The 19,001-nt window shown below is 38.6% G+C and overlaps 3 protein-coding genes across 4 annotated transcripts; all 3 read right to left on the bottom strand.

Moving 5' to 3' along the window:
* Position 1: 1 nt before the first annotated feature.
* On the bottom strand, positions 2–8,108 carry LOC112187044. Its single transcript, XM_024325670.2, has 15 exons — positions 7,588–8,108; positions 7,157–7,308; positions 6,930–6,990; positions 5,165–6,671; positions 5,035–5,066; positions 4,439–4,571; positions 3,996–4,093; positions 3,748–3,792; positions 3,050–3,155; positions 2,602–2,728; positions 1,813–1,928; positions 1,198–1,274; positions 846–980; positions 511–579; positions 2–431 (listed from the first exon to the last, which is right to left on the bottom strand). The coding sequence occupies exons 2-15, from the start codon at positions 7,300–7,302 to the stop codon at positions 159–161; spliced, it is 2,925 nt and encodes a 974-aa protein (XP_024181438.1). The 5' UTR covers positions 7,303–7,308; positions 7,588–8,108; the 3' UTR covers positions 2–158.
* Positions 8,109–8,214: 106 nt separating this feature from the next.
* LOC112187045 (ribosome biogenesis protein WDR12 homolog) lies at positions 8,215–12,926 on the bottom strand. Its single transcript, XM_024325671.2, has 14 exons — positions 12,698–12,926; positions 12,503–12,603; positions 12,065–12,171; positions 11,642–11,677; positions 11,427–11,512; positions 10,700–10,758; positions 10,512–10,622; positions 10,282–10,404; positions 9,939–10,082; positions 9,706–9,814; positions 9,470–9,606; positions 9,328–9,366; positions 9,131–9,224; positions 8,215–8,513 (listed from the first exon to the last, which is right to left on the bottom strand). Exons 1-13 carry the CDS (start codon positions 12,849–12,851, stop codon positions 9,132–9,134), a joined length of 1,299 nt encoding a protein of 432 aa, XP_024181439.1. The 5' UTR covers positions 12,852–12,926; the 3' UTR covers positions 8,215–8,513; position 9,131.
* A 2,149-nt stretch (positions 12,927–15,075) lies between these two features.
* On the bottom strand, positions 15,076–18,753 carry LOC112187046. 2 transcript variants are annotated; one of them, XM_024325672.2, is made up of 10 exons: positions 18,246–18,753; positions 17,406–17,500; positions 17,213–17,310; positions 17,063–17,112; positions 16,785–16,880; positions 16,602–16,691; positions 16,336–16,428; positions 16,156–16,251; positions 15,879–15,944; positions 15,076–15,513 (listed from the first exon to the last, which is right to left on the bottom strand). In XM_024325672.2, the coding sequence occupies exons 1-10, from the start codon at positions 18,474–18,476 to the stop codon at positions 15,385–15,387; spliced, it is 1,044 nt and encodes a 347-aa protein (XP_024181440.1). In that variant the 5' UTR covers positions 18,477–18,753; the 3' UTR covers positions 15,076–15,384. The 2 variants fall into 2 exon arrangements, with proteins under 2 accessions (XP_024181440.1, XP_024181442.1); XM_024325674.2 differs by lacking the exon at positions 18,246–18,753 and adding an exon at positions 17,725–17,882.
* Between the last annotated feature and the right edge of the window lie 248 nt (positions 18,754–19,001).

Below are 19,001 nucleotides of genomic sequence, written 5' to 3'. Positions count from 1 at the left end.
CTTCTGCCTTTTATTTGGAATTGAAATATGTTTATTTACAGTATTTTTTTTGCATTCTATGCACTTATTTACAACAGTTATTCATCAACCTCGTGCAGAAGGGAGTTACAATTATTGGTGTTAAACATACAACAGGTAGTTCTTATACCTGAATCAGACTATTGTCGTAACCACACTATGTAATCTGCTCCTTTATCAACAAACTTCTGCCAGCTCCCTTCCAAATGGTTTTCCTTTGAGGGATTCCAGTCGAAATGTCCTAGCTTCATTACTAGAGTGTCACCTATATGTGCAACATACCCTTCATTGTTTGCATGGTATATCTTCACAGCGCTCCGGCAATGGATCCCTGCCCTTCTCCGAGCCTCAATGAGCTCACTTAGGATCTCATGAAGACCAAAGTCGTATAAATGGTCGTAAAAGATGGTAGGCTGCAACAAATAAGGCAAATTATTCATCCCCCAAAGAGAAAAAGAAAGCAGATTGGCAATTGGGTGATTGAGAATATACTGTTCCAGGATGGGTCAAAATGTATGCATATCCCTGTGTAAGCTTTTCTCGTGGAAATGGCCAATGACCCTGAATTAAGGATATACATGTTAGAAGTTCATATACAAGATCTTCGCTTCATTGTATACAAAAACTCAAGTTTAACAAGTAATGATTTTACTGGTTATCTATCAGTTCATGCCTTACTGTCAAGGCCCGAGAGGACAAGGTTACAATATCAATAACCAGCTTCTTCTGTCTCAGTAATGTATAACACTAAAGTGATATTATTTATGCATATATTTGCAATCAGTGTCTGTGATGTGTATGCGAGTGCATGTGTAAGAGGGAGAGACCTGCGTTGATCCTGTGTCATGGTTCTCCAAAAATGTAACAGCACGTGAGGGCCACCATCCCATAACTCCAGTTGGTTTACCCTGAGGATCTATTAACCTCCAATATTGGTTATGAAGAGCAGAATGGAGAATTCCCTGCAGAAGTGCAACAGTCAGTGTGTATTAGGCTGAAATAAATTAAAATTCTTGGCTTTTATTTAGAAAAGAACAACAAGCTGATTTGCAAGTATCCCATGTCAGGATTTTTCTTTACTCTCTCTCTCTCTCTCTCTCTCTCTCTTTTTTTTCTGTCCTTATTTCCTCAGTCTAAGTGACATCCTTCTGGTGCAAATTTGCAGCGGATAAAAGGTACCTTAGTTGTGACATCAAATGCTGAGGAACTGCCGCCTGTCGCATTGATCCAATTAACTATCCTTTGGCGATGAGCATCTAGAAATATAGACAAGTTTATCATACAAGTATCATATGGCAATGGAGTTTAATTAATTTAAAGAGTCTAATATGATAGTCTTATAGTGGACACAGTGATGAATGAATCGACACCTAGCTTTTCAACACCAACATAGTACTTATATTCCCTGTTCTCATTTTTATTTCCTTGTGACTGGCGAGTAAGAACCCCACAGCTCTGTTAATAAATTTATAAATCTAGAACTTCAACTCTTATTTGGGTAGCTCCTATGATATTCCCAACCAGAAAAGAAATTTTTATAATATTACAGTAACATACAAATTAGATTGAGGGGTTCCGCAAGGATGTTAAGATCAATAGAGAAATGAATCTTACCACACCTTGCTCCAGATTTTGACCCATTACCAAATATGTGATGCATGACTACTTTAGATATTGGAAGTATTGAGCAGATTTGGAATGAGATGGGAGGGGTGTTTCAATAGTTTGCTAACCACCAACTCATAAAGCAATTACCAAAATTCCAAAGTCAATCTACAGTCCACGAGTTCTTACCTTGATTGTAACACAAACTTCCATTTTCATAAGCTAAACTGTCCCAATATTCTCCAATAGCGAATGCTGGATTCGAAGCTTCAATATATTCCTTTACATGGGTACCAGAGAAGCCTCTGCGAGCAACAAAAGGAACTAAACCCACAATCAACTAAAATAAAAATAAATAAAAGATCTATGAATGCATAAGATCATTTGGAAGTTTTCAAACAAACCCTGCACATTAGGGGCGGCTTAAGCATCAAATTGGTATGTGCCTCTAATATCACATGGAATACATACTTGAAGCTTTGAGTGGGGGAAGTGCTTATAAGTTATAAGTCTTTGGCTCTTTTATTGTCTCTATAGTTCCTTTGGTTCCAGAATTATAGCCTAAACTTTTTCTCTATATGTAAAAACGAAAGACAGCCTGTTGATATAATGGCAGCATCTAGATGTCCATTCGAAACCAGAAAATATCCAATTGCTATAAGAAGGGGGTTTAAGGGCGTGTTTTAATTACTATTACCATTTGATCTCAATAATTACTAGCATATAATAAGTCAAGTACTACTACTATACATCATAAGGGTGCAGTAAACTCCAGACAGAAACATATAAGGATGCATTCTTCTGCTTAAGCTTATCCCAAGTATCCTACTTGAAATTTGAAGCACATAAATTAAAACAGATGAGCAAATTAAGCCAATAAAAGCAAAAGACAAATATGTTAGAGACTGAAAAGTAAGGAAACACCCTTAAGTCTCTGGTCCCCACTCCAACCAAAGAAGAAGAAGAAAACATCTTCACCTTACAAAATCAAGGCGCCATCCATCAAAACCAATATCACTCCTAAGCCAGTTTAGCCACTCCTTTATATCTTTTCTTACAAAGTCCTTTGAATGATCAATATTGGGTGCTGCATGGAATATATCCCCTACAGTGCATTAACAGCAGATGAGTAGGAGTGTAAGCTTAAATCTTCCAATATGATAGCCTCTAACACTTGCATATACTTCTATTATGAATCTTATTTCTGTAAGCACGATTGATCATGGTTGGTAACTAGCATGTTATCAAGTAGGAAACAATTTAGCTAAAGTAAGTAAATCAAATTACAAGGATCAATAGCTTAAGTGTTAGACAGATCATGTCTCAGAGACTCATCCCTTTCCATTTTAATCTTGATGCCAATTGGAGGGTATCCTGGCAAAATCAACATGATGACCCTTTAAAGAATGAAAAAAGCTGTAAGTACCACTCGAAGGGTTTCCACGGCCCTCAAAATTTGGATCATCACAAACGATTGCTTCAGGCCCCCAAGCAAGCTTCCCACCAAAGATGTTCCAAACACCATTTGGACTCTGAAATCAGCGAAAATATCACTAAGGTCACTCTCTGATAGAAAATTGCGTGCCCCGAGTCTGAAAAAATATCTGACACCTTAACCATGGCATGCATGAGTCATCCAACTGGTGTTCATTGACACTAGATAAATAGTAGTTCATTTTTTGCAGAACGTGATACAAGCTCATGTGAATAGCCATATAATGTATGAAATGGCCACCAAAAATATAATAGGAAAATCAGTATGCTGTGGATAAGGAGTACAGCCTCTGATAAACAAAATGCAATGTTAAGTTGTTATTATATCTTGTTGAGACTACTTTCACATATGATTGCTGGAGCTAAATAAAGTAATTCTGAGAATAATGAAAACAAAAAGAGAAGGAATATTGCAGAAAACACTTCAACCACCATAAAACAATATACCGATGTTACTTATAGTTTTAGTTCCTTCCCAGAGGTTAGCTGAAGTATCATTTTATATCTAGACTTAAGAGGTCAGCTTGACTGTACAAACCTAGTGTCATTGGACAACAACCTGAGCTGTAAAAGAATTCATTCCTGTTCGAAAAGTAATCAGTGAAATATCAAACTTAATCATTAATTTACCTGTTTATGAGCACATCGATGATTCAGGACAACATCTCCCAAGGCCTGTGGTCACATGCAACATACTTTTTAAATCCAATATTGTACTTGATCATGAAAAAAAAATAAACAATACCCCCATTACATATGCAGCTATCTTCAGAATTGGGTTTTCAAAGGCAACACAGAAGACAAAATTTATCATCCAAAACTCACTAGATTGTTCAAAGTTCAAAATTAAAGTAGTCAAATAAAAAATCAAAAAGTACCAGAAGATCATGAGCATGCATCTCCGCAATGCAGTGTTGAAGTTCTTCCTTAGTACCATATGCCGAGTTCAAGTTGTAAAGGTCAGAAGGCATATAACCTGCATGTCATTTCATACCAGTTACAATGCTATACATACATTACTAACAGCCCAAAACTTCATTAATTCATTTTCAATGCTATAAATCGTAATGTTCCTAACGTCTACAAACATAAACATACACCCTAATGTAGGTTGCTCATCACATGTGAATTGAATACACATTTTAAATAGCTCAAACAGTAGAAAAATATGCAGATCAAGTGACTGGGTAGGATTGCAACAGTAATGCAACCAAATAATATCATAGCCACCAGAGGGAGCACATGCATGCACAAGAATCTCCGACAAAAAAGGCACTAATTTTGTTATAATGATGATGAGATAAAGACAGAGGAGATGAACCTTGAGGAGCAACGGATTCCGTTGGTGGTGGGAACCACACTGATGTTACCCCAATTTTAGATAAATCAGAAGCTTTAGGAGCTAAATCAAGGTACCACTGCTTTCTCCAGCTTTCCCAATTGAAACCTTGAAACTTCAAAAGCAATAGAATGAGATTTATCAGAGGTAAGACAACAACCTAGATTGCTTCTTTCTCTCTTGTTAAGTAATCAAAGAAAAAAAAAATAGTAGATTATGAGAGAGAGAGAGGACTAGACATGTATTGATCAAAGTATATTCAAAATCTAGTCATATCAATATCATATAATCATGACACCATAATACTTGAGATATAGCTATTTCTACTGAAAGTTATGTTTTTGGTCATTAATATGGTTAATGAACATATGGCAGGAAAAATCCTCCATTGAAAAAGAACATCCTCCTGAAGACTCCAGGAACAGGACAGGTTACAATCAAAGAGGTTGAGAAAAAAACATTTTGTAAGTGCAATGCTGCAGACAAGAACCCGAGTTCAAAGACAGTCTTACATCACCAACGTTTTCTTAGATTACAATGAATATTGGAATTTTAATCAATGGGAACTAATGACATACCACAATCTCACGTCCTGTTCCAGTTCCTGGCTCTGCAAATAGTCAAAGTATAATCAGAAGTCAGATACAGGCCTTGTCTTGGGACACGTGTTTCCTCAAGCAACAGTTTCCAGAATACAAGGAAACTAACCTAATTTTGTTTGCTCCTCAGTCCTCTGCCATTGTGTGGTCTTCCGCTGAAGAACACGCTCAAGAGCCTTCCTTTTCTTCTCTATTGTTTCTTTCTCAAAAGCATGCTCAATAAGTGTATCCCCCTCCTTTGGCTTTTCCAGAGCTATTGACCATACTTCATCAGGCTTTGGCAAGTTCAAAGATCTGAACTCTGAACTCAAGGCTTCAGCTACATCAATCTTCCTTGGAGGAAACTTGGTACGGATAGTACATATTCTCCTTGCCATCCATTGGGGTATCTCTCTGCGAGGACCATCACTTAAAAGTTTCCATTTCTGTGAATCATCATTGGTCAAAAGGTCTATCCTTCCACCATTAACAACAAAAATGGAATCTTCTTCCTGATCACCTGGCTGCCTTTCCTTCAATAACAAGGATTCTGCAGTTTCTGCTCTCTGTCTCCACATCTTTGTAGCAGCTTCAGATGACTTCAACGATCTTTGCAGTGCTTCGCATCTTCTCAAGTAGGCATCATCTTTGGAATGTACTGTTTCTTTCACAGCTGCAACAGCATCCCTAATGCTTTGTAACTCAACATTGAAAGCCCCTGAAGCAGCCTGGTTTCTTTCCGATGAATCTTTCTTCATCTGCTCCATCAATGACATGATTTCCTGCTCTCTCTGGAGACTCTCTTTGCTGCTTGACTCCTGGAATTCAACCAATGCTTTCTCAGCATCAGTAGCTCGGACCTCAAGCAAATTTGCATATGCATGGGCCTTTTCCAACTCCAACTTCAACTTAGCGACATCACTTTTTGTAAGCAATAACTGAGATTCTAAATCATTCACAGCACCCTGTAGCATGATGTTCTTTGACTGGACCGAAGCAAGCTCATCAAGTGGACTCATACTGTCATTAAATGCTGACGCAGCTTTTGATGCATGGTCACCAGCTTTTTCTGCCACGTCCAGGGCCTTCTCTATAGCATTTTTCGACTGTTCCACAATCGACAATATTGTACCTTCAGTCATATCCTTAATTTGCTTTTCTATCCGATAAGATGCTTCAGCAGCTGTAGTTTCAGCAGCGGAAACCCTCAACTGGGCATCTTCTAGTATGTGAGATGTTGCCTGCTGAAAAGCAATTTCTGCTAGCCTCTCTACTTGTACCGCAAGTTGAACAGCATCTTGTTTCACAAGGACTAACTTATCTTGCAAGCTGAACTTCTCTTGAACTGATTCCTGCAGCTTCTGATTGAACAAAGATTTTGCAGCCTCAAGTTCCGAAACAGCCATATCCTTGTCGTGCAATATGGTAGCTACATATTCCTGTTGTTTTGCCTCAAAACATGCCAACTCTTCAAGCAATTGATCCCTCTCTTTCTCAATGGCTTCTTGTCTAGCATGAGCCTCAGAAAGTGCTAATTTAGCTGTCATTAACTCATCCTCCTCTACACTCAACATTTCATTTCTTCCTGAAGAAAAACTGTCACTGTTGTCAACAACATCTGTAACACTGGAATCATCCTGTCACATAAATCAAAACCCATGAGTAGCATGCCTCAACTGCTTGACCCTTACCCCATCAGCTTCGTATAAAGCTTAGTCAGTTCCACTAACCAAATATTTCAAAATTTTCATTTCTTTTCTAGGTAATTATCCATTACAGTGGATATCATATAAGTTCAATTCTGTAAGCAAGACTACTGATGAAAGTTGATACTACGTGGAGAAGCCTATAATTAATATAGCACAAGAGATAGATATTTGTAATATCAGGCATACCAGGCTTGAAAATATGCTTGTCCTTGATTTACATAGCCAATGTTCTGTGAGGGATAGTTTCCTACAAAAAATTCAATTTGTTCATGATACAATCTCAAACTTAAATCAGAGACACCAGTTTCCACCCAATACAAAAATATACATGCAACACAATAATAAACAACTGCAAGAAGACAATGTGAGAAAGAATTCAATTTGGAAAATTCGCAAGAGAACCGATGACATACTTTTTTCTATTCGAGTTTGTTCTGAAAACAAGAGGGCGCCGCCGCAGGAATAAAGTCCTATCATGTTTGCAACGTCCACCTGAATATGACGCGGCGAGGTTGGGAATAACCCCAGCTGCCATATCAGGCAATGAAATAACACCCATTTCTACCTGTAACGCAAACACAATTCGGATGATCAATAAGACATTGTGCAGGAAAATGAACAACAACTCAAAATGAGGGTCTTCAACAAGACCAAATTTCTGTAACGCAAGATTTGAAGTATATGGTAAATTTTTTAATTTATTTGTTTTCCAACAAAAGGATCAAGGAAAAAAAAGAAACAAATAGGAACTTGAGGCAATATAACCAAGATAAGAAATAAAAACACATGCTGATGCAAGCACACATTGGAAAAGTAGAATTGAAACATGTGGATACAGAAGCACCTGATGCAAAAAAACAATGAGGGTTTGATTAATTATCCGAAACAGGAAGGTGATGAGGCCCCCATGATTTAGGTGCTGCTTGGTTTGGAAAAAGAAAGAGAGCAAATGTGGGATGGATTTGGATGATTGATGAAGAAGAAGAGAGAACAAGGTAGGGAGCAGAGAAATAGGAGAGAGATGGTGTAATTAATGGCGCGAGGACTGAGGTGGCGTGAAATGTGGCAATCTTTTTCCATTAACACTGGAAAAGCTTCAGTTTGACCCGGAGTGAAATTACTCAACCGCCCCCACTCCCCAATAACTGGGGAATGGGAAACAGACAGTTCAGTCATTTTCAATGTAGGCTCTCGTTCACGGATTGTCACAGACTCACCTGCAAAAGGGTAATTAACTTTCTGATACGATTTTTTTTTTTAATTTTTTTTAGTTTTTAAATGAAGTCACTTTTCCCAAATCTGACTCTTCAGTCTTCACAAATAAAGAGGGAAAAATTCACAGCCAAAAGTCCTTAATTGTTTTTTTCTTTTTCCATTTCTTTTGGGTTTTTTTTTTTTTTTTTTGTTGCTTAGGTATTTTCACGGGTTGATTTGATAAGCACTTTAACAAGCAAAGTTTTCAGAGAGAAAAAAAAAAATACTGAGCACAATTGTATATATATAAGAGACATGATCCGAGCCTATATATTGAACAAATTAAATAGGTCTCTCCATAATTTGTATAAAAGAAATATAAGTTTGTTGCAATTTGCTAAATATCATTTGGCGTCAGAGTGAAAATGAGCTCGGCGACTAGATTTTCTGGGCTGTCAGCCAACATCAGAAACCTCACCCTGGACACGGGGATCCCATCTCACCACCATTTTCAGAAAATGAGAGGGCTGAAGATGTGCCACTCCATGTGTGAGTACTTCCACCTTCAAAATTTAACTGCAAATAAGGGCAAATGTAGCGAAATTATAACCAAAGAACAGCAGCAAGAGTAAAATTATAGAAAATCTTTGAGGTCTTAATGCCACATGTGAGTCAACACAAACCCACAAAATAAATCTCATCTTTGTAGTACTTGCCCACATGACAAAAAATGGTATTAAACTGACAGACATCACTTCTAAGTTACTCATGATTTTTGAGTTTAGGCTAGTGGGAATAATATTTGAACAATCTATCCTATAAGGTTTTAAAGCCAGAGAAACTTGCTGTAGTGAGGTTTGTAACCAAAATCCAAATAAATATACAAATGTAGCGAAATTATAACCAAAGAACAGCAGCAAGAGTAAAATTATAGAAAATCTTTGAGGTCTTAATGCCACATGTGAGTCAACACAAACCCACAAAATAAATCTCATCTTTGTAGTACTTGCCCACATGACAAAAAATGGTATTAAACTGACAGACATCACTTCTAAGTTACTCATGATTTTTGAGTTTAGGCTAGTGGGAATAATATTTGAACAATCTATCCTATAAGGTTTTAAAGCCAGAGAAACTTGCTGTAGTGAGGTTTGTAACCAAAATCCAAATAAATATACAAATGTAACCTTTACCTCACTGCACAGAAACGCCGGAACTCACGCAAAGCTTTGTATCTGCCCCACCACTAACCACACTATCACCTTTCCACCAATCCACACATAGTACCTGAGTGACATCAAAATGTTGATGACAAAAGGTTAAATTCGTGTCCTCAAAGGGATGAATTCATTTTGACCGATTACACAAAGAAGAATAATGTTATTATTACCTTGCTGTCTTTATGTGAATCAATGACAAATAAAGGCCACTGCCAAAGAAAACACCATTGTTCAGTGAAAAAATTCTGAAGGTTATGGTGGACAGCATTTATGAATCATTGTTAGAGAGCAAACAAAAAGAGGAAAAATTACAGTAGTTCTCATATCCCATAGCATGACTTTGCCATCATACGATGAAGAGAGTATATGAAACCAAGAGCTCTCATGCCACTTGCATCCCGTAATCCAAGAAGTGTGAGATGAGAATTGACCAACAGGAGCAGAAGTTCCTAGAAAGTAATAACTTTTGAGTCAGTTGTCTGTGTATTTCAATGTGTGTGTGTGTATGAGAGAGAGAGAGAGCATAACACTTGGATCATCTAACAAACCTGGTCTACGAGGATCCCATATCCTAAGAATGGGGTCAGAACCACCAGCAGCAACAAGTGCAGAACCTTCACCACCAATATCAAGACAGTTGAGGGCTTTGCTGGCAGGCTGTACAAAAGGAGAATGTCACTATCTGAACTTTAAGATATCTGGGAAAGGACATGCTGGAACCAGGGTTCTGGAAAAAGACTATCGACTACATGGTGCTAAAAGAAAGTCTGTTTGCACTTACTATGTTCAGTACATCTTTGCCTGTCCCAACATCCCACCTTCTAATAGAATGGTCCCAAGATGCCGAATAGATTATGTCACGCTGAGGCCACTTGACAGAAGATACACATTGTGTATGGCCCACTAGAGAAGAAACAGCCTCCCCCTGAATGTGATGTAATAAAAAAAATAGTGTTCATAACAGTGACTTACTAGGGAAGAGAATATGGCTCGATATCAAGCTCATTATTTTCACAACATGAACTTTGACTCTCTTGAGCTTAAAGGGAAGTTCTGGACATTCAAAGACATCCCAAAAATAAAAAATTGTTCAAAATACATAAAGGAATAATAAAATATAATACCTCCTTTTGAGATTCCTTAGCTTCATCAATTTTTTTTCTCTTCTTAATTGACACATCAACTTCTATATCAGGCTCATCTGTCTGCCATAATTTGATTGTGGAATCCCAGGAGCCTGAACAGACCTAAGTATTTGTAACCAAAGGAAAGTAAGTAATAACTTAACAAAAAAGCCCAATCTCACACATACTACTCTCAATATAAATACGCTAAAAATGGAAGTAGACAAGACCATGTCTCCAGAGGTATGAGCAGCGACACTTTGAACAGCTGCTCCGTGCCCACGCAAAATTTTGTATGCTGTTGTCCTCAAAGGATTGTTTGTTGGCTCTTCTGTATTGAACTTCAATGAAAAATGAATATAGATATTAGTATATGGGTTCTGTCATCATTGTAGAAGCAGTGCACACATTAAATTACCTTCCACAGCCTCAGTGTGCGATCTTTTGAAGCAGTAGCTACGCTACAACTTTCTCCCCCTGCATAAAAAAGCAGAGCTTAAGCAACAATGAAAGAATTTTACAGCTAATGGCAATAAATATAAAACAACCCAGCGAAAAAAAAAAAAGAAGCTGCATCCTTCAGTAGCAGACTTGCATAAAAGTTATTACCCCAAACATGATAAGTTTTCAGGCAATTAGACCAGATAGTTCAGAGTTCAAGATAACATTTGGAAAAACCACTGTTGTTCCCCTAGATGGCCTAGCATCAAAGAAAATTAAACATAATAGACAAGTATTTAATAAACTTTTGAATCATGGTCTCAGAACGTTCAGACTTTAGACAGTATAACAAACACAATACTGTGGATCAAAAAGTTATTTGACTCTGAGAAATAAAATCTACATGTGTTTTGAAGGATGTCTAAAACGCTACACATTATCTATATGGTCTTGAAAATAAAAGCGGTCTGTCAACCTATAAACTAAAAAAATGAGAATGCCATCGTAAGTGGTCATCTGGAGGCAGTTCCAATTGGCATTCAGGAATCCTAGAGTAATCTCTCCTTTTTCTTGGGAGGATGTAATATCTGATGAATTAACAGTCAGAGTTTAAAATTCTAACATCCTTGAAAGGGTAGCTTTGAAAAAATATAGTCGCTGGCAACATGGAATAAGCCCATCATGGATAATTATATCTTAGCTACCTTCTGCACTGATAACACTAACAGATGTAACTGGTTCACTGTGTCCTTGCAGTATATGTGTACATGTTCCAGAAGCTTTCCATACCCTATAGAAGATCAAATTCCAGAAAGAATACATCAAGCTTCCTTATTGTGGGTATATCAAGTATAACATATTATAACCATGAGAAATCCCAAGTTACAGAAAAAATACCAATAATCCTTAGTATGATTACCTTCCTAAACCATCATAGCACCCTGTCAAAATGAACCTGCCACAACACAAATTAAGGAAGTTCAAGAAACTATTTTGAGCCCCCAAAAAAAAAATTATCAACATTTAGATTAAGGTTTTCTGTGATGACTTCATCTCTATTGCGACCGGACCCAAAAGATTTGAACAGGTCTAATGAATGAAAAAGACATTGAGATATGCAAAATGAAGGTTTCGCCCGGAGAAATCTTGAACTGACAATTCTACTTTCCAAGTACCATGCTATCCTATGTAATAGAAGTATCTAACTGCAATTCCCCAGATGAAGTAAACTAATCCCAGTTATAATACTCTTGGTTAAATCCAAAGGTGCAACCCAAACCATAAGAGTTGATCAGACTGCTGTGAAGAGATAAAATACGCAATAGAAGTTTCCTGTGCATACCCGGGACTGGAACCATCAACTGCACCGACCCAGTCATCATGTAAACAAGGCGCTTCTTCTCTGCGTGGGACAACAGCCCGTATATATTCAATTTCCAATGTCTTCTCCTGTAATAAGGGCATAAAATGATAGTTAGCTATCAAAATAAGACCCAAAGAATACAAAAAACAATGACAATAAACTCCTCACTCTATCCAAAACATGGTTTTAGGAACACAGGACCTTCTACTATAAACTTCAAGTCGACATATCACAAAACCCCACTACACCTAATTGCAGAATTCACATTGTAAACAGCCTATATTTCTTCATATTAAGATAGTTTTCTCATTTTCTGTTTCGGGTTTCTCCGAAGAAAACAGCATAAATTCTCATGCAATCTTAGCATAAATTGTCTACAATCATGGCAAACTGAATCAGATAAGGGGAGTCAAATACCGCGGAAATGCCCTTAGCAAGAAGGAACTGTCCAAGCGACATCCGAACCAATACGCCATTGATGAGAAAATCAAAGGGCTCCGACTCCCAGTCAGGATTTTCTGTTCACAACCACACAAAAAGAATCAAGCTTTACTAGCCAAACCAAGCAAAGAACAAAACTTTAAGCAGAGAATGAATGGCGGGAAACCCTACCGGTTTGGATGAGAGCGTTGACGACTTTGGAGAGGTCCAAACGGGAATAGGAGGCGGGAATGGTGGTGTTGGGAACTTTGAAGGGGATGTCCTGAAGCTTCGTGACGAAGCGAACCTGGACCTGCCTGTCATCTGTGCCTTCCTCTATCTCCATCGTCTCTCTCACTCTCTCTCTCTCTCTGCTTCTGTGGCCGGCTCTGAGGTTTTGCTAGGGGTTTAGTGTTAGGGTTTAACTTAGAGAGGAGATGACCAAAACGCACCGTTTTGGACGTGCCATTGCGGGAGCCTTAATATTATTGGTAATTGCAATTTGACCTCTCTCAAAGTCTTGTTGTCTTTCAACATAACACCCTATCTTTGTCTGAGTTTTAAGTTTCATCCTTGAAAAAGGAAAAGATGACATTCTTCCACAATGTAGCGTTTTACTCGAGGCGGTAAATCAGCGCGATTAAGGTAAGTTATTTACGGCCTCGGTTAAGGTAAGTTTGACGTTGAATTTGTTAAAGAAATAAATTAAAGTTGGAATACAATATTAGGGTCCTTGCCCAAAAGCACCAAAATGAGCAAAACTTTTCTCACTTACCCCAGCAACAGTTTTTCATTCCCACTAACCCAATTTTAAGGAAAATGACTATTTTGCCCATAACTTAATTAAAGAATTACAAGCTTCTGCCACTTTTTCATCTCTCTCTCTCTCTCTCTCTCCCCTGGATCTCCACCTCCGGTCTCTCTCTCTCCCTCCCTCTCCCTCCGGTATCCACCTCCGGCACAACATCACGACATCACTCTATCTCTCTCCCCTCCTCCGATCTCTCTCTCTATCTCTCTCTCTCTCCCCCCCCCAAATCAAATGAGACGAACTCCGTCGTACGGACGCCACCGCAACTCCAGCTCCGATGCTCGGAGCAAGCCTGACCGCTTCCCCTACTCGCCTACCCCCTCATCCTACTCCGACGCATCCACTACACGCAAGTCCACCTCCGGCTAGAGCGCAGTCGCAATCGCAGCTCGCTCTCTCTCTCTCCAGTGCGACCCCGTCGCAGTTCCTTCTCCGATCACTCTCTCTCTCTCTCGGTACTTGTTCACTTCGACGTCAGAGATCTGGTAGGTTCGAGGCGACCGGAGTCAAGGAGCGACGATGAAGCTGCATGAAGACGACCTGGTACGCGATCTCGGAGTCACAAATCCGAGGCACCGGCGCCGGCTTTTGACTTGGGTGCCCAGCCGATACTCGAGCTCTCCTCCAAAAACCTCCAGATCTGGATCTTCTGTTGACTCTTTGTCGGAGACGAAGACCGTATCCCTTTGCAATTTTCTTTTTCCGTCTGAGATCGACCGCTTCTTCCTTTTTTCCTTTTTTTTTTGGACGACGTCCTTTTTTTTTTGGACAACATTTTTTTTTTTAATAGATAACATGGGGCAGGAGGCCTATAATCAAAGAAAAAAGAAAAAAAAAAGTTTTATTTGGGGGCAATAGACATCTATTGGAGGGCAATAGACATTTTGAATTAATGTAATCTCTGCGTTTTTTTTCTTTAATGGAAGTTTTATTTGTTTAATGTAGAAAAATTAGTTTTCATTCCGGCGATCGAAAGTTGTATTGGGGGGCAATAGACGTCTATTGAGGGGCAATACAGGTGTATTGGGGGACAATAGACGTCACGCCTATTGGGGGGCAATACATGGCTGATAGACGTCTATTGGGGGCAGTAGACGTCTATTGGGGGGCAATACATGGCTGATAGTCGTCTATTGGGGGCAAAAAAACTTTCCGGTGGGTGGTAGCCGGTGATCGGAATCCGGCGGCCGGTGACCGGATTCCGGCTAAAATTGGCCGGATTCCGGTGACCGCTCACCGGATTCCGGCGAAGTTGGCCGGAATCCAGCTGCCGGTGACCGGAATCCGGCTGCCGGTGATCGGACTCCGGCGAAGTCCCCTATGGTTTCTCTCTCTTCCATTCTCTCTCTCTAAGTAACAAAGGTGAGGGTAAAATTGTATTAAAAAAATAATAAAAACAAAAAAAAAATCTTAATGGGGTATTAGGGAAGACCTCCTTAGAGTGTTTTGGGTAGGAGGGAATTAAAAAAACTTAGTGGGGTAAGTGGGAAAAAAATCTCTAAAAATAGTGTAAATGGACAAAATCTCACAATATTAAACTAAATTCAAAAACGAGTTTAACCCTGAACTAATAATATTCACGAATAGCTGTTGTAGCTCTGATGGCTAAGAATACTATTCGTGATATCGCATATGATTCATTATACATGTGCAGAAGCTAATAAGATAAATATCTATTGTTACTCCATACTCTCTAGCAATCCTACCAGCTCGTAACTAACAACGATGCAGTAGTTGACTAGTTGGTGCAATGCACCGATAAACCATAATATAAGTTCGGTATATAACTTTCCCAAGATCACACAACATCCCAAATACCTATTATAGTTACATTATCATTGTCCTCACTTTTCTTCTGTTGGTAAACTATCGTACTAGCTATATTAGCGGTCACTGTTTCATTGCTTATTCAGCTGGTTTCACATTGCAACATTATAACATCCACTTATCTTCAAACCTACTACATATCTAAACAAATGTACAAATAGGCAATCAACACTATTGCAAAGAACTAATGGCCTCCGCTAAAGGCAGGGAATAGGTACAAGAAATTCTGCAGCAGTCCCATTCAGCAGCGGTCATTGTGAGCAAACCCTGCAATTAGCTTTGCAACAGAGATGGGATTGTCAACATGAGGAAGATGACCACCATCCGGTATTAGCCGCATGATTGCAGAGGGTAGTTCACACCGTAGTCTCTGCATCAGAAACAACAGTTACAAAGAATGTCAAACAATGCTATACATCTAGCTAGCTCAAGTTCTAGTTTTTACTTTCTAGTTTCTACAGGTCAGCAGTCACACGATAAACGTTTGCTGAAGCTTTAAACATGACACTGCTAAACCTTGAATATATATATATACACCCCCTCTTAAAAAAATTTAGACAATTATTGAAAAGGAGACGTTGCAAAATGCTTATGAATTGGCCATTTGTAGGTTGAAAGTTCCATCCACTTGAAGTAAAGATTCATCTTTCTCAGAGTCTAATCATCACAATTTACTCTAAACACTGACAATTTTTTGTGATAATTACAAAGCTTAAGTAGAAGTTTGAAACTGACCAGTGTTTGCTTGTAGTTGATAATCCGATCTTTCTCACTACAGATGACAAGTGCTTTCTGCTTTACCTGTAAGAAAAAAGATAAACAATGCAGGCTGCATGTTAACAGCACAAATACAACTGTATAAACCATCCAACAAGTTTTTACAAACATTTGGCAATTGATACACTTTTTGGCTACATTCAAGTATGTTTGGTGTAATCTACTACATATTCTCCAACATTTGAAACAGTACCACATATATACTAAATTCATACAGGTAGAAATAGTAATATACCTGTTTTATTTGCGCAATAACATTGTAGCCCCCACTACTCATGAAACTTACTGTTGCATCTTTCCACCAAGGCAGCAAACAGTGTAAGCGGCCGACCTGCGCATATATATACTTCAATTAAGAAAACAAACACGTCAATGTAAAGTTGAACAAATATTGGTTAACAAAAGATAATAGTACATTAGTCCAATCAAAGGTTGTAGCTAATGAAATGTCATTGAAGGCCAGCGTATTGGCGTAAAGCCGTAGAGGGATGCTGCTCAACAAGGAAACCTGATCAGTACAGGATCAAAATATTAGGCTAGCTGCTTAAAAGAGAATTTCATGTACGTACAATGTGCCTTTAACACTATCTTTTATGCAAAAAATCATCAGCCTTAATGATCTAATTCTAAACATGAAACTCAAAAGCATATTCTTCCACTAAATCGTATGTGGACACTTACCCCAGCATAGGCTAATACTCTAGGAAATTCTGCAAGGCCTTTGGTGCCTTCTGCGTACACACTTGCATTAATCAAAACCAGCTTTTCAACCTGTAGAAAATAAATGCAAAGAGACATCACTGTGTAAATAACAGGTGATAAAGTGAGTAGGGTCCGGAGAAAAGTAGAGAGAGAGATACTTACAGCAAACGGATAACTAACTGCAAAGTCAATTGCAACAGAAGCACCGAGGCTTGGTCCAACTAATATCATCGGCCTTCTGATGTAGGACTTCCAAAACTAGAATTCAGATATAACCATTGCATGCATGTCAATTTCATAAGATGATGAAAAACTTGACCATTCATAAAACCATGCAATGTATCATAGCAAAATATCTGTACCAGTAAACATTTTCTTCGAGATAGATGGCAAAAACAGTATCTGAATCCAAAATAAAAACAGTCAAACTGCATGGATACCTGATAGAGGTGATGACGCTTTGATTCCTGATTGCATGGTGGAAGCCTTTCTAGTAAAGATGAAGAATGGTTACTAAGGGTGAATATTGAACTTCAAACCAGCTGGGAAAACAAAAACAAAAGAAAAAAGGAAAAGACAGGTGAATGAACCTAAATCGGAGAAGCCCCACCCGAGCACATCAATCGCCCAAGCCTCCAACCCGGCCTCTTCAAGCAGGGGATATGTGCACCTCCATTCTAAACAAGAACTAATATACACAAACATAGTGAAACGTGTAAGAGCCAAACTTGACATTGTAAAATAGTCAAGGTATCGATCTTGCATTTTGCATACAGTACGCACCTGTCAAAGCAATGGAGAAGAACCACTGGATTGTTCTTGGTTTGTACTAGAGGTTTCACACAACTACTCATTATACAACTTTCATATAACCCCATCTGCAATTTAAAAAAGTATGTGAGAAGGGAAGACCCCTACAATAAATAGTAAAATGAAAAATGTTCATAGTCAATGAATTGTAACTTCCAAGTGGATGAGAACCATCACAACCAGAAGCACAATGAATATATCAAATCTCAACCCAACTGCAGCTAAAGTTAACAAAAATTATTTCAGTCTTGCAATCCCAATAGTGTATTTTGAACTAAAACTCATTGCTCACATGTGACTTCAATTGAGACTCCTATAAGAAACAGTGGAAATTCGAACTTATTGTTCCTGTAAAAATCTAGTCGCAATAAACAATAGCAAATGACAACCCAGAATAACAAAATCACTCCATTTGTTGTTAAAAACTCAAACTTCATTCAAAAACAAAGAAAAAAACTTAATTCCTTTCTAGCACAAAAACTTAACCTTTAGTGTCAGGTCCTTATCAAATTACTCACATCAACCTAGTTTTGTCGTTTACTCCAAAGCAATTCATATACGCCTCATCCTTCCCAATTTGCCTAACTAGTCTTCTTCTTCTCTTGAATGGTGTCATATAAATCAACTAAAAAAAGACGCTGCGTACTCGCCTAGTGACACTGACAAAGACAGAACTGCAAGTAATGGCAAACAAGATGATACATACAGAATAGTTTTACCCTTCACCAATAAGGAAAAAGAAAAAAGAAAAACAGATTAATATTTACACTAATCAACAAACAAGGGTAAAGAAAATAGAGTAAAAATCAGTACCTGCACAGGGAGCCTCTCCATTCTTTGAGCCAAGTTTCTGGCATAAGGGTCTCGGATCTTCTCAACCTCTTTGGGAAGAAACGGCGGGAACCCGTTACCGGAACCCGAACGGCTTCCATTTGGGAAGATCCGGGGACCCGCTAAGCTCCCACATTTCTTTGTAGCCGGCGTCTCTACTGCCTCTGGGGGTGTCGGTGAGGGCAGTGAAGAACCAAACACCAGAGGTATCATTCTGACGAGGAAGAAGAACAATCTGACTGTTTCAACCTGACAGGCACAAAAGGGAGAGAGGGAAGTGAGAAGGCAGCGTGTCTTAGAGAGTGTGTGAGCTCTACTTGTCGAACATGGAGGGGGCTACGTCAGGGATACGTGTCAAAAGTAGACATTTTGTTTTGGTTGTTCTACTGTTTGTCATTTCCCGAACGGAGAAGAAGCGTGAAGCGTGGCCTCTCGGGAGCTATGTAGGATGCATTAGTATTTGATAATTCACAATAATTTTCTGCAACTCGTTTTCAGTGTGTTCCCCAAATGCAAAACTGGTTAAATTTGAGTTTGGTGCGAAATTGAAAAAAAAGGTAAGTATAGAAAAGCGTTTGACAATGTGGAAAAATTTTCTATGCACTAAATGGTGTAAATAAATCAGCAGATTTCAACTGTTGGTATTTATAGGTAATCTTTTTTTAATAACAAAAAAATGTGTTTGATGTTATCCAACCATCTATTTCTATTGGTGTAAGTGCATGTCGGTGCACTGAA

This window comes from Rosa chinensis, chromosome 2 (genome assembly GCF_002994745.2).
Source record: "Rosa chinensis cultivar Old Blush chromosome 2, RchiOBHm-V2, whole genome shotgun sequence".
NCBI lineage: Eukaryota > Viridiplantae > Streptophyta > Magnoliopsida > Rosales > Rosaceae > Rosa > Rosa chinensis.
This window is presented reverse-complemented; position numbering and strand designations above follow the sequence as displayed.

Coding starts and splice junctions, on each gene's coding strand:
- LOC112187044 (XM_024325670.2), bottom strand. CDS start 7,302: ATGGGTGTTATTTCATTGCCTGATATGGCAGCTGGGGTTATTCCCAAC. Junction 6,991..7,156: donor ACAAACTCGAATAGAAAAAA/GTATGTCATCGG, acceptor AATTTTTTGTAG/GAAACTATCCCTCACAGAAC. Junction 4,094..4,438: donor GGAATCCGTTGCTCCTCAAG/GTTCATCTCCTC, acceptor AATGACATGCAG/GTTATATGCCTTCTGACCTT.
- LOC112187045 (XM_024325671.2), bottom strand. CDS start 12,851: ATGGAGATAGAGGAAGGCACAGATGACAGGCAGGTCCAGGTTCGCTTC. Junction 10,083..10,281: donor CTAAGGAATCTCAAAAGGAG/GTATTATATTTT, acceptor CATCACATTCAG/GGGGAGGCTGTTTCTTCTCT. Junction 9,607..9,705: donor ATGGGATCCTCGTAGACCAG/GTTTGTTAGATG, acceptor ATTACTTTCTAG/GAACTTCTGCTCCTGTTGGT.
- LOC112187046 (XM_024325672.2), bottom strand. CDS start 18,476: ATGATACCTCTGGTGTTTGGTTCTTCACTGCCCTCACCGACACCCCCA. Junction 17,311..17,405: donor CTTCTCCATTGCTTTGACAG/GTGCGTACTGTA, acceptor TGTGTATATTAG/TTCTTGTTTAGAATGGAGGT. Junction 17,113..17,212: donor GTGGGGCTTCTCCGATTTAG/GTTCATTCACCT, acceptor CATCTTTACTAG/AAAGGCTTCCACCATGCAAT.